Source organism: Argentina silus (assembly GCF_951799395.1).
Source record: "Argentina silus genome assembly, chromosome: 8".
In the NCBI taxonomy this organism is placed as follows: domain Eukaryota; kingdom Metazoa; phylum Chordata; class Actinopteri; order Argentiniformes; family Argentinidae; genus Argentina; species Argentina silus.
Genome location: NC_139662.1, coordinates 23,375,980 through 23,390,352, shown reverse-complemented (window position 1 = coordinate 23,390,352; position 14,373 = coordinate 23,375,980). Strand labels below are relative to the sequence as shown.

Below are 14,373 nucleotides of genomic sequence, written 5' to 3'. Positions count from 1 at the left end.
TGTTTTTTAATAAGAGTTGCTATAGGAATATATTTATAATAACTGTTAAAATGAATAAAACAAAGTACTTAGGTCCTCTGATGAGGGGGGGTGGGGGTGGTGGTGGCTGGGCAAACTTTTACAAAAATGTTTTTTTTTTTATAACAACGTATAATTAACATTTTCCACCACGCCCCCTCCAAAAAAAAAGGAAAAAAAGAAGAGTTGACTGTCATTGGCCACAAACTGACGCACGTATGGACATTCTCAGACGCCATGTGGTTTGGAACACTGCTTGTATATTCAGCGTTTGTACAAAATACGTCAGCAGGACTTCATCACAGTACAGCTTCAGCAACCGTCACATTCCACCAGGTGACACACACTCAAACTGGGTTCGGGTTGCCAGGTAACACACACTCAAACTGGGTTCGGGTTGCCAGGTAACACACACTCAAACTGGGTTCGGGTTGCCAGGTAACACACACTCAAACTGGGTTCGGGTTGCCAGGTAACACACACTCAAACTGGGTTCGGGTTGCCAGCGCGGAGGAAACCCCCCCTGGTGGCTTCTGGAAAGAGTGAGACACCTGCAACAGGAAGCACAGCCTCATGGTTACTTTGAAGTGTGGTTTTCTGTGTTGCTTATAATTCCCCTCATTCTACCCATCAAGACACACACCTCAACAATCACACACACACACACACACACACACACACACACGCACACGCACACGCACACGCACACACGTCTGGAGGTGGCTCTGACTGGAGGTGGATGTGATGCCTCTGATGGGTCAGACTGCAGCAGGAACAGCCCTGACTGATCAATACTGAGGACAGTGAGCTGTTCCCATGCCTGCAGAGGATGTTCCACTCTAGCAGGTCTCAGGCTAGAGTGTGAGTGTGTGTGTGTGTGTGTGTGTGTGTGTGAGTGTGTGTGTGTGAGTGTGAGTGTGAGTGTGAGTGTGAGTGTGAGTGTGAGTGTGTGTGTGTGTGTGTGTGTGAGTGTGTGTGTGCCAGACAGACAGAGAGAATGGAGGATACAATGACTAAAAGATGGAGAGTATTTATGATGCTCATCACATGGTCCGGGTGTGCCCCAGATCCCAGAGCTCATTTGGTCGTGTGTGTGTGTGTGTGTGTGTGTGTGTGTGTGTGTGTATTGTGTAAGCTATGAAGACTCATACAGACAGACAGACAGACAGACACACACAGGTCTGCAAGGTAAAAGCCAAAACACCACCCTCCCTCACCCCCCTCCAACCCTCCTCACCCCCCTCACCCTCCTCACCCCCCTCCAACCCTCCTCACCCCCCTCACCTCCCTCACCCCTCTCAACCTCCTCAAGCATGACAACGGGACAGCTGTTATAAAACACCTCAGGATGGACCGTCAGGTGGTCCAGGGGTATAAAACACCTCAGGATGGACCGTCAGGTGGTCCAGGGGTATAAAACACCTCAGGATGGACCGTCAGGTGGTCCAGGGGTATAAAACATTGGGGATCTGAGAGGCTGGAAGCCCAGAGAGGTATTAGAGGATTAACAAGCTGTTCTGCTTGGGGTTTGGTCTGGTAGGTACGGGCAGGCCTGGCAGACAGGCCTGGCAGACAGGCCTGGCAGACACACCTGACAGATCACCTGAGGGTGATCTCAGGTCAAGATCAATGCCTATCGCCTGCAGCTACTGAGGGGCTTCCTGGTACTGAACATACCTCATGTTAGAGCAGGCTGGGGGGGTAGAGTAGTCTGGGGGGGGTAGAGTAGGCTGGGGGGGTAGAGTAGGCTGGGGGGGTAGAGTAGGCTGGGGGGGTAGAGTAGTCTGGGGGGGTAGAGTAGTCTGGGGGGGGTAGAGTAGTCTGGGGGGGTAGAGTAGTCTGGGGGGGTAGAGTAGGCTGGGGGGGGGTAGAGTAGGCTGGGGGGGTAGAGTAGGCTGGGGGGGGTAGAGTAGGCTGGGGTGGTAGAGTAGGCTGGGGGGGGTAGAGTAGGCTGGGGGGGGTAGAGTAGGCTGGGGGGGTAGAGTAGGCTGGGGGTGGTAGAGTAGGCTGGGGGGGGTAGAGTAGTCTGGGGGGGGTAGAGTAGGCTGGGGGGGTAGAGTAGTCTGGGGGGGGTAGAGTAGGCTGGGGGGGTAGAGTAGGCTGGGGGGGTAGAGTAGGCTGGGGGGGGTAGAGTAGGCTGGGGGGGGTAGAGTAGGCTGGGGGGGTAGAGTAGTCTGGGGGGGGTAGAGTAGGCTGGGGGGGTAGAGTAGGCTGGGGGGGGTAGAGTAGTCTGGGGGGGGTAGAGTAGTCTGGGGGGGGGTAGAGTAGGCTGGGGGGGTAGAGTAGGCTGGGGGGGTAGAGTAGGCTGGGGGGGAAGAGTAGGCTGGGGGGGTAGAGTAGGCTGGGGGGGAAGTACAGGAGGACTCAACAGACAGACAGACAGACACACTGACACTCTGCCCTCCCAAAGGTCCCATTAAACCCCCTTACTTCAACACAGAGCCCTCTTCCCTCCTGCTCTCCCCTTACCCTGGCTGACACCAGGCCCACCCCCCCTCTCCTCACCCCATCCTCATTTTCCTCCCCCCCTTCACCCCCCACCCCCCCTTTACCCCACACTGTCTCCCCTCTCCCCCGCACCCTCACCTCGCCTCACACAAAGGCCCACTGTCTTCCAATGACAACGCTTCAGCACACAATGAGTGGGAGACAGCACAGACAAGAGAGAGAGAGAGAGAGAGAGAGAGAGAGAGAGAGAGAGAGAGAGGGAGAGAGAGAGAGAGAGGGAGAGAGAGAGAGAGAGAGAAAAGAGTGTCATCTTCGGTCAGACAGAACAAACACTATTTGATGGTCTCTAATTCTTGATTCAACACATATTGGAAAAGAAATAAAATAAAATAAAATAAAAAAGACATTGTCAGTTTGGCTGTCTCTCTCTCGCCTCCCTAGCTGCTCTGTGGTTGGTTTATAAGTCTGGTTATTTCTAGACACGGGTGGAAATATCTGCTTTTGGGCTTTATTGAGGTTCTTTTTTTTTTATGGTGTAGCATTTAAGGGTGTAGTTAAGTGGTCCTTTTGTGAGGGAGAATTTCCATGAGGACAAGAATGATTCTGTTGTCCGCAGCCTTAGGAGAGAGAGAGAGAGAGAGCTGAGCTCTGGGTCAGAGTGAACCTGTAGCTCTCCCTCGCCAGGAGTGGGGCGTTCAGAAGGTGTTGTGTTTCTCGTTGCTAGAAATGAAGGTTGACAAACAGTGACATGTCCTGTGTGAGGGAGAGACAGAACCGTCTTATCAGTTATGGAAAGAGGAACAAGGGTGAGAAAAGGGAAGTAATAGAGAGAGAAAAAGAGAGAGAGAGAGAGAAAGAGAGAGAGGAAGGAAAAAGAGAGAAAACAAGTGTGAGTGAACCATAATAATAACATAATATATGCCATTTAGCTGACGCTTTTATCCAAAGTGACTTACATTACAGTGAGTTCATACATTTCAGTATATATATATATATATATATATATATATATATATATATATATCAAACCCACAACCTAAGCGTTGTTAACTCCATGCTCTACCAATTGAGCCACAGAGGACCACTAAGGGTGCAGAAGGAGGGAGGGAGGTTATGGTGGCACATAGACGAGGGGCACCCTGGTGTGTGTGTGTGTGTGTGTGTGTCTGTGCCACCTGCTGTGCCTTGCCTCATACCCCCCTTCTCCTCTTCTGTCCTCCTCTCCCTCCCTCCCTCCCTCCCTCCCCAGTATCCACAGAATGTGGCTTGGTTTATTTCAAAATATAATGTTAGTAATATAGCCTTGAGGGAAGTCTCTCTCTGTCCTCAGTCATGTTGGATTAGTGAAACACTGAGAAACACCCGAGTGACGCAAACATGTATTTTTATGGCATCCATTAGCTTGTTGGGTGTGAATTCTAGGCAGCGTGGTGAGTGTGTGTGTGTGTGTGTGTGTGTGTGTGTGTGTGTCAGAGCTGTGCTCTGATGACGGTATTAGAGTATTATAGTCTGTATGACAGCAGGGCCTCTGGCCTGTCTCTCTCCCCGTCTCTCCTGTCATCTCTGGCCTCGTAAGGGGCTTTGACGTGAGCCAGACCCTCCCATACTGTATCTGACCCTCCCCCCACTCTCTTCCCTCCCTGGATGCAGCCCAGGGGGACTGGGATGGACTGATCAGGAGAAGGAGTAGAGATGGAGAGATGGGAGCATCATTGTTGGGCTGTGGCTGAGAGGGCTGAGGCCCAGGGGACGGCATAACAGCTGCCAGTTCAGAATTAAGACTTTAGTGATCAGAGGCTGTGTGTGTGTGCGTGCGTGTGTGTGTGTGTGTGTGTGTGTAGGGGGCAGGGGTGATTTTTGTGAGTTTACAGTATGTGAGTGTATTTGCGTGTGTGTGTGTGGCAGAGTTTGAAGCATCACAAATACACTCATACATGCGGCCACTGGATAGTCTGGATAGTCTGGATAGTCTGGATAGTCTGGATAGTCTTTACTGTCAGATCTATTTTCCTTGTTTATCTAGGTCAGGATCATGCCAACTGCCTCTCTTTTCCCTACACACACACACACACACGCACGCACACACACACACACACACACACACACACACACACACGCATGCACCCACGCACCCACACACACACACACACTTGTTATCCTTCATCTAATTTGACCTCCTCCGTCTCCATCTCAGCCTCTCTACCTCCATCTACCCCTCTCTCCCTCCCTCTCTCTCTATCCCTCTCTACCTCCCTCTCTCCCTCCCTCTCTCTCTCTATCCCTCTCTACCTCCCTCTCTTCATCCCTCTCTCTACCTCCCTCTCTCTAGACATATCTCTCTCTTTTTCTCTATTTCTTATGGGACACTCCCCCGCCACTCTCCATCTATGGACCCCCCCCCCCTCTGTTTAATTCCCGTTCATCTCTCTGATCCACCACACCCACCCGCTAGGCCACTCCCACCCGAGGCCTTACGCTAAGATAGCAAGGACTAGGTGCCATCCGCTAGGCTAGGCTAGGCTAGGCTAGGCTAAGCCAGGCTAAGCCAGACTGAAGTTATGCCATTGTCCTCGTGTCACAATGGATCCATTCACGGAGCTCACCGCCTGATCCACTCGACAGATGCCGTGTTGGAAAATCTCACACACACACACACACACACACACAAAGGAACTTCCCTTCAGAGTTTTCTCTCTCAGACAAAAGAGAGAGAGAGAGGGAACAGGTTGTCCCAGAGCAGAGAGGATACTGGGATACCTCAGAGGACCACTGGAGAGCCACAAGGTGTACTTCCACCAAAACAACTGCAAAGAATATCCCACTATTGAACTAATGACATCTCAGTGGGAGTCCTTGAGAGAGAGAGAGAGAGAGAGAGAGAGAGAAGGAGAGAGAGAGAGAGAGAGAGAAGGAGAGAGAGGGAGAGAGAGAGAGAGAGAGAGAAGGAGAGAGAGGGAGAGGGAGGGAGAGATGATGCTGAGAGGGAAGTCAGGTTGGATATATAGAAAGAGGGGACAGAGGGTTCATGCAGGCCTCCTAAACATGAAACTGAAAGAAACTCACATCCTGTGTGTGTGTGTGTGTCAGGATCCAGAGTGTGTGTGTGTGTGTGTGCGCGTGCGTGTGTCAGGGCTTGTGTACCCGTCAAAAACAGATGCAGCTAATTGTGTTCCTATGGGGCTCACACACGCTGACACACACAACACACAGGTCTGTTCTCCCTGTCCGGTTTCTCCTCCAGCTTTAAGCTGGAGAGGCTTCGACTCTGAAGGGCCTGTAGGAACCACACCTCCACTCTGCTGACAGAGGACTGTGCTCACACTCTCCTTTTAACCCCTATCATCTGTCTGCATCCCTCAGTCAAACACACACACTCAAACACACACACAGACACACACGTAGTGACTCTTGGGTCTGTCTTTTTGCAGAGCCTCTATTCTGAGCAATGAGTAGGTGTTCTCCACCTGCTGCAGCCCGTGTTAAAGACCTAATGTCAGACATCCGATAGGTCCAGAACTATGTAGACTAGTCTCACACGATCCAACATGTTGCCCGTTCTAACAGGACTTCACTGAGTTCTTGGATGAAGGACCGTTATTCAACCCTCTCTCTGATACGGGCTTCGTGAAATCCCCGGGGAGCCGAGTGCTGAGCTGGTTTTCCATGCTGCCCCTGGTCCGCTGCCTTCCTCTCAGAAACACGCTTTACCGGGGAAAAGGGGCGGATTTTCCGTTATGGAAAATGTGATTTGAGTCGGACGAGCCAAGACTCAACCTTGAAGGCATTTAGCGTCACTCTTTCCACGCCGCCGGAATGTACACATACATATATAAATAAAATCAAACATTTACATTTAGGTCAAATCAAATGGATCTTCAATCACTGGAATTCCGTTTGATAAACAACTGTAGCTGTTTACTAAATAATGCCGCAGCCTTCAACATCGGCTCGTGTCGGTATTATTCAATCACATCTCCATCAGCCTTCACAACACCATAGAAAATCACTTACCCAGAAGATGAAGTTGAAGACGAAAAGGAGATATTTGACACATTTCATCCCTCCTTCCACTTTTCCCATATTTGCTTAATATTCAACGCTGATGCGCAGATGAAAAGTAATCGATGGTTGGTTTGATTCCGCTTTCCAATCCTAAACAATCTCAGTTGACTGTCGTGGGTTGTTCAGAGGACGAGCACCAGGCTGTCAATGTCGCTTACTTTGGGCACAAAAACACGCCGGAGGATTTTCCCCGAGTCTTTCCAGACCGCCCATTTCAATCATGTTAGGGGGACTGAAGGGGGGCTTGAGACGGTCGACTCAAATTCGACTCGCTGATTTTTTTTATTGACTTTTTATAATTCAATGAATTATTGTTTATTGTGTGCCTGATTTCGTCGGATTTATCTTCCTAATTTTGCCAGAGCACGACAGAGAGAATGCAGACTTCTGAATGAATGAAATACGGGGCTAAACGACAGAGTTAAAAGGCCGGGTAGGGCACCGTTATTTGAATGAATAGCATCAATGCTGTGTGGTGGTGGTGGCTGCTAAACTTGCTATCAAGAAAATACGCCCAGCCTGCTCCGTTTCTGTTCAAACCAACTGTACACGGCCTAGTCCTCCTTTCATAACCACCTGCAGTGTGATCAGACACACCTGAGCAAGGCAAGATGGCTCCCTCTAACTGGTAGAGAATACAGGCGTTTTAAATGTCAGATAGCTACAGTCATAACAGACACACACAATAACAGTTAGATTTGAACTTACTCGTCTTTTATACAGCGAATGATCACAGGGAACACAGGTTGCAACTTTAAATGAAGGAAACAAGGCCTCTCATCCAGAAGTCTCCTTCGCCAGTGACGGGAGGCCATCATGGTAGGAATACAACGTTACCACAAACGGAGGAGCGACTTCTGCAACAGGTAAACCCAGCTGTCGTTGTTTTGATAGTGAGCCTTTTCTCTCCCACAGCGAGCCTGGCCGTGCTGGCGAAGCTCGTTCTGGTGTAGGCCTATCTGAGGTCACTCTGTTGCTCATGGTAACAACATTTCCTTAGTCAACATTTAACAACCGAGTGTAACGCCTGTTGGTGTTGGAATTTCCCCCAAAAGTGTTTCCTTCTCAACCTTTTTCACGGATTCTTCCGGCAATGGAACTCCGATTGTGCTTGCTTGTGTTGTGTGCAGGACGGAAGGTCGGTTCCTGACTCCTGTGTTGTGTGCAGGACGGAAGGTCGGTTCCTGACTCCTGTGTTGTGTGCAGGACGGAAGGTCGGTTCCTGACTCCTGTGTTGTGTGCAGGACAGAAGGTCGGTTCCTGACTCCTGAGTGACATCGCCTGAATAGGTGTGCCTACCCATCATAGACCGACATGGAAAAGTTTCACTTAAAATTTTAGTTGAACTTTAGTTTTTCCGCCTGTGGATCCCAGTCATTGTGGGTTCTGGCTTTGCCTCCTAAAACGTCTGACGTCACTGATTGTGTGAATAGCCTGACACAGTCAGTACCACACGTACTGGTTTCAAATGAGGGTCCCCTGGTTTCAAATGAGGGTCCCCCTGAGGAGATCAAATCAGATCAGGAGAAATCCTAGACGGACGGGATCCATGATCAGATCAGGAGGGGTTATGAGGTCATTACCACGGTACCGGATGCAGGGGTTATGAGGTCATTACCACAGATAAATAAGACAAACAATATGTGTGTATTGCACCTGCAGTGTTTTGGGATTCTGGTCTGACTCAACCTGTGGTGTTCTGAAACCACAACGCCAGCGCTAACATCAATATTTTCCCCATAACCATGGAGAAGAGGCAGGATGTCCCAAACACAGCTATCACACAGAAATGAAGGTCTGGCAAGAAACCGCCTCAGAGAAACACAGCGGCCTGCCAACAGAGAGAGAGAGGAATGATGGGGGGATGGAGAAGAGAGAGAGAGAGGAATGATGGGGGGATGGAGAAGAGAGAGAGAGAGGAATGATGGGGGGATGGAGAAGAGAGAGAGAGAGAGGAATGATGGGGGGATGGAGAAGAGAGAGAGAGAGGAATGATGGGGGGATGGAGAAGAGAGAGAGAGAGGAATGATGGGGGGATGGAGAAGAGAGAGAGAGTGAGAGAAAGAGAGAGACTTTAATTCGTCTGCTTGTTTGTTTCATTCATATTCAATCCCATTTTTGGTGCCATTTTTCCTTTCCAAATGGACGGGATCCATGATCAGATCAGAAGGAATCCTGAAGGGTTTGCTGCTGCAGCAAACCCTCCCTTGTAAGAGATGTTGTTTTGCTGCAGCAGCAAAGGGTTTGCTGCCACTAGGGCAGTTTATAGTTTTGATTGAGGACCTCTTTGTTGAAAAATGTGTTTGTGTTTTATGATGTTGTAATTTTGTATGTGTATGATGTGTTGTTGTAAACTGTGTGTATGCAGGGCTCCCTTGTAAGAGATGTTGGTCTCAAGGGACTCCCTGCTAAAATAAAGTTCAATAAAATAAAATAAATAAAGTAAGGGTCAGTTGTGAGTGGAGGGGTGAGAGGTCGCGTCCCAGTTCTCTGGTCGCGGGGTTGAAGTCCTCTGACTGGTGAAACTTCCTCAGGCCTTGACATCAGGGGTGTTTGAGTTGCATGAATTTAAACTTATTTTAGATCTCAGATCAGTTTTAGTCTCCAAGAGGCCGAAATACTAACTCACTTCAACAAATCTGGATCAAACCGTCGCCTAGGTGATCTAGAGACTGTGCCTCAACTTAGTTCTGGTTACCAAGGTTACTAGGCGTCTGTGAGACAGTGGGTGCAAAGGTAATTCACTGGCATGAAGAGTCTAGGCCTCATTAAAAGGGGCCGTAGGACACATTACATCTATAAGCTACTTTCATTCAGTGCTGTCGACTGTTTTCAGCTGGTCTCAAGAAGCGCAGCTGTCAATAGGAATGTAGCGCCATCTACTGGTCAAATGAAATTCTTAACCCAATTCAAACATTTCCATGGAAATCCACTGTGTTTGTCTCCTCCCTGATGTTCATTGGTTGTTCTACTGTGTGTGCATACAGAGTCAGAGAGGTTGTGTTTGAATAATCAAAGAAACATCTTCCTCCTTTCCTTTCTAGAGAGTACTGTGATTGGTGGAGGCAGTTGGGTGAAAAGTGTGTTATGATGATCTAATGAAATAGATCAGTGATTGGTTTAGGGTCAGGGTCAGGGTTGGGGTCAGGGTCGGGGTTGGGGTTAGGGACAAATTTTTTTTCTGCACTACTGCTTCAAACAGGAAGCATTTTCTTTTTCTCCAGATATAGCCTCTGTCCTCTCCCTCACTCTCCCTCTCTGATGTACCTTGAGCTACTGCAAGAAATGTTTTTGCAGAGACACTTTGGGGATTTTCAGCTGCTAAGTGCTTGGTTCATCACCACCACAGATCCACAGAAGTGCATGTTTCATCACCACCACAGAGATCCACTGCAATAGAACATGTGGGCAGGAAATGGTTGCGTCACAAATGGACGCCTCGGTACTTACCATGAATAATGCAGCAAAGAGCTCACCATCTCCCTCACCTTCCCACCGCTCGACAGGGAACCATGGCGATGAGGTTACCTACCAACAGAGACAGGACAACCTAGCAACAAGCGTGTCATGGAGGAAGATGAGAGAAGGTGAGACAAACAGGCCCTTGGGATGATGTGTGGTTTGTTTTTAAAAGAGAGGGAGAGGAGAGCCAAAGAGAGAAAGAGAGAGAGACAAGGATGGAGAGAGAGATAACAGAAGCAAAGACATGACAGACTGAAGATATGCCTTTGAAATCAACGGGCTGTTTCTGTCCTGGAATCATCAGTCTGGTATTGGGGCCGGTATGACGGCCAACATGTAGTTACCTCAACCCACCACCAGAGGGCAGCATAGACATGTGTCTTTGGTTGATGCAAAGGGGGGCAGATCTGAGACTGACCTGGGAAGGAGGGAACCTGATGTCTTAGACCTGTAGGATCCAGAGCCAATGACAACAGTGTATCAGTGCTGGGGCTGAGGGGGTGTGTCTGTCTGGCCTCTCAGCGATGGACGACTCTGACTCTTATCTGCTGCCGACGTCTCTGGGTGGTGCTGTGTCACGGAAAACCTGTCTCACTCTCTTAACACCTTCATCACGCAACGTAAACACTCGCTGAGAGGGGAGATGGGGGGGGGGGGGGGGCAATAGAAATAGAATGAGGAGAACTGAATCTCCAAAAATTCACATGATTTTTATCCGTCCTTCCAAAAAAGTGTCCGACACAGAGAAATGTCTTCTGAGACATGATGAACTACGTATCTGAAATGAAAACATGACTTCTGAATATCGGAATGTCTGTTCTACTAATGATGATTCTACATGCCCCCCCCCCATGACGCCCCTCCATCCCAGCATTCCCTACGGCTTTGTTTACACCAACGCTTCGAGATGACGGGAATTGAGCCACTCCGGGAGCAGTGTGGCCCACCGTCTCCTTCTCCGTGTCAACCCCCACGCAGGATGCATCCATCAGCCTAAAAGCCCAAGTGTTCATTCCTGCACAATCAAGTCAGATCTGTTTGTGTGTGTGTGTGTGTGTGTGTGTGTAACTGGGATAGCAGACTCAGGGCAGGCCTTGCCTGTATGTGGACCAGATGCAGACACTGATTAGCCCATTGTGTGTGTGTGTGTGTGTGTGTGTGTGTGTGTGTGTGTGTGTGTGTGTGTGTGTGTGTGTGTGTGTGTGTGTGTGTGTGTGTGTGTGGATTTGTCCTTGATACCAGTGATTGTTGTTGTTGTTGTTGTTGTTCACCTGGAATCTTTTGGTTCCAAATCTGACATGAACACTGAAGCGCTGATGTCTATTTAATTCCTAGCGTATGGAGTTAAATAAAGCCTTCCCCTGCCTCACCTTGTGTTTACAGACCACAGCAGAGTGTTTACACCGAGGAGAGCTTCCATCACATCCACCATGCATCTCTCCTGGCATCCGCAGGCTGTTTCCGATGTTTCTTACAGTTCTACTCCGAGGTTCTTTAACTGCAAGAACGGAACAAGACTGAGGCTTCATTTGGATTAGGGCTAAGGTTAGGGTTAGGGCTAGGGTTACAGGGTTAGGGTCAGAGAAGAGGTTAGGGCTAGAGGAGAGGTTAGGGTTAGAGGAGAGGTTAGGGTTAGGGTTAGGGCTAGGGTTACAGGGTTAGGGCTAGGGTTACAGGGTTAGAGGAGAGGTTAGGGTTAGAGGAGAGGTTAGGGTCAGAGGAGAGGTTAGGGTCAGAGGAGAGGTTAGGGTCAGAGGAGAGGTTAGGGTTAGAGGAGAGGTTAGGGTTAGGGTTAGAGGAGAGGTTAGGGCTAGGGTTAGGGCTAGGGTTACAGGGTTAGGGCTAGGGTTACACCACTGGACTGTAACCATGGCAGTAAGACTGACACAACAACCCAGGCATATACTGAAGTGTTTAATAAATAACAGCATCAACAACAAAACACAACAACAACAACAACAACAACAGAAGCTTGAGTTCATTATGTATATATACACATTTATATTCATATTTGATTGTATAAACCATAAATATGACATGCAGTCCTCATAACTTAAAATGACCAGGACTTTTTCGGACTGAGGTAGGGTGGGGGGCCGTGGAGCGGAGTGGATGAGGTTGGTGGAGGGGGGGTGTGGGGGGGGGGGCGGGGGGATGAGGTTGGTGGAGGGGGTGTGTGTGTGTGTGTGTGTGTGTGGGGGGGGGGGGCGGGGGGCAGGGGGGATGAGGTTGGTGGAGGGGGTGTGTGTGTGTGGGGGGGGGGATAGGCAGAGGGGGGGATGGGGGGGCGGGGTGGATGATGTTGGTGGAGGGGGTGTGTGTGTGTGTGTGTGGGGGGGGGGATGGGCGGGGGGGAGGGTGGTATTGGCAATAAAGCTGTAGTGGCTGAATGAGGGGAGTGTGATAGTGTGTGTGGGGGGTAGGGGGTACGGGGGTCAGAGTTCAGCGGTTTTGGGGGGGGGGGGGGGGGGTCGTCCGCTCTCAGTCAGTGTCTCCAGGACTTGCGGCTGATGACACACTCACAGGCGGCGTTGATGCGTATGAGGCGCCAGGCGGTCAGGCCCTGGTAGACGGTGAGGGCGCGCACGTACGTGTGAGAGTTGGTGCAGTACGAGTTCCAGTGGCGTTTGTCGATGCCGCGGCAACCAGGCCTCTCCGCCGGCTTGGCCCCCCCCGCCCCTCCGCTGCCCCCCCCCCGGCCGCCGGTCCGGGCCTCCACGGGGGTTTCGGACCGGCAGACGGTCTCGTAGAACAACTGCATCATCACCCGGTTGTTAATTTTGACGTTTGTTAAGACCGTCACCTCCTTGCCGCCCATGTCTACGGCCCGGGTCAGGTTGGTGACCCACACGTTGGTGCTGTCGCAGACAGAGTAAATCCCCCGGTGCTCAGACTTTGCCTCTGCTCTGCGCCTCACCCTGGGCCCCCTCACCCCCCCGGCCCCCCCGCCCAGGGCGTCGTGCGAGGGGGGCACCTCGCTGAAGACGACGCGGGGCGAGGAGCGGTGACGTCGCTTGGTGAAGAGTTTGGGGTCCACCTCTGGGATAGAGGAGTCGTCAGGCTCAGAGTAGCCCAGGATCGGGCTCCTCTCCTGGGCTAAGGAGGCTGCGCTGTGGGGCTGCCTGGTCCTCTGCTGGCTGGTCCTCTTGTCCTGTACGGTTTGATGCTCGTGATCACCTGCTGCCGTCTGCTGCTGTCCTGCTCTGTGATAGGCTGCTGTCTGCTGTTCTGCGCTGTGGTTGGCTGCCCCTGGGCTCAGGGCCCCTCCTCCTCCCATGTTCAGTACAGCCTGGACGCCGATCAGGAGGAGCAGGACCAGCGGCAACGACCTCATGGGCACACGTCCTGCCACAGACACACGGAAACAGACACAACATGGGTTCCAGACCCAAGACACAACATGGGTTCCAGACCCAAGACACAACATGGGTTCCAGTGAACGGACAGAATCTGACACAGAGCCATTCTGACCCTCAGACACGCAACATGATCTGAATTGTACTCACATTGCACACTCAAACTGCCTTCAGATTTATTACAAGACTTCATCACCAAGGGGAATTGTGTGTGTGAGTGTGGGTGTGGGTGTGGGTGTGGGTGTGGGTGTGGGTGTGTGCGTATGCGTATGCGTGTGTGTGTGTGTGTGTGTGTATACCTGTGAATGTGTCCAGTTGAAGTGTGAGCCCCTCTGGGCTCTAGAGCCAGACTCCACTGAAGGCTGATCCCCTCACCTCTGCCATCTGGACCGCCCGAACCTCAGCTCTGAAACACACAATATCATCAAATAACACTCATTACAGCCATGGAGAGTGTTATGCCCAGTACGGTCCGCTCAGTAACCTATGGTCAATACAGCACTCTCTACATGTGACCTGTCATGTGACCTTTTCCACGGCTTGCTCTGTGATTGGTGAAGGGGAGGTCACCCTGAACGGTTGGATAAACCTGGACAGGAATGCTGCCTGGAATAGAACCCTGTCTCAGACACAATACATGGATGATTGACTGACTGGCTGGCTGGCTGGTTGACTGACTGATTGGCTGGCTGGCTGGGGAGCTTTAGCCCGAAACACATCAGTCTAACAGCAGGCCTTTCCTAACCACATGTAGCCGGCTATGATGTAATGAAATAGCGTTGAGTTCGGAGTTCGTTCATGTATCATTTTTAACGATTTGGAGTCAACCCCATATCCATTCATCTACAACATAAAGCTTTGATGCTCACATGCAACTACAAAGTCCTCTACAATATCCAGTCCAACACCAGAATGGTGGTTTCTCCCAGAAGCCTCAGCTTTCTGACACAGGTCCAGGTTTTCTTTACGGAGGAGATAAGATGATTTAGACATTCCTGGCCTCAGATCGTTCATCTGTCCCACCCTG

At 50.5% G+C, this 14,373-nt stretch overlaps 2 protein-coding genes across 2 annotated transcripts in view; both read right to left on the bottom strand.

Annotated features, from left to right (window-relative positions):
• LOC310807834 (tetraspanin-2-like) overlaps positions 1 to 6,615 on the bottom strand; it is an 11,638-nt gene extending 5,023 nt beyond the window's left edge. Inside the window, exon 1 of the mRNA XM_083674447.1 lies at positions 6,478 to 6,615. Within this exon, the coding sequence (XP_083530573.1) occupies positions 6,478 to 6,546 (69 nt within the window). The 5' untranslated portion in view covers positions 6,547 to 6,615. The remainder of the gene's footprint in view (positions 1 to 6,477) is intronic.
• Positions 6,616 to 12,475: 5,860 nt separating this feature from the next.
• On the bottom strand, positions 12,476 to 13,753 carry ngfa (nerve growth factor a (beta polypeptide); the record flags this gene model as incomplete). Its single annotated transcript, XM_083674446.1, has 2 exons — positions 13,646 to 13,753; positions 12,476 to 13,335 (listed from the first exon to the last, which is right to left on the bottom strand). The coding sequence occupies exon 2, from the start codon at positions 13,322 to 13,324 to the stop codon at positions 12,476 to 12,478; it is 849 nt and encodes a 282-aa protein (XP_083530572.1). The 5' UTR covers positions 13,325 to 13,335; positions 13,646 to 13,753.
• Positions 13,754 to 14,373: the final 620 nt, after the last annotated feature.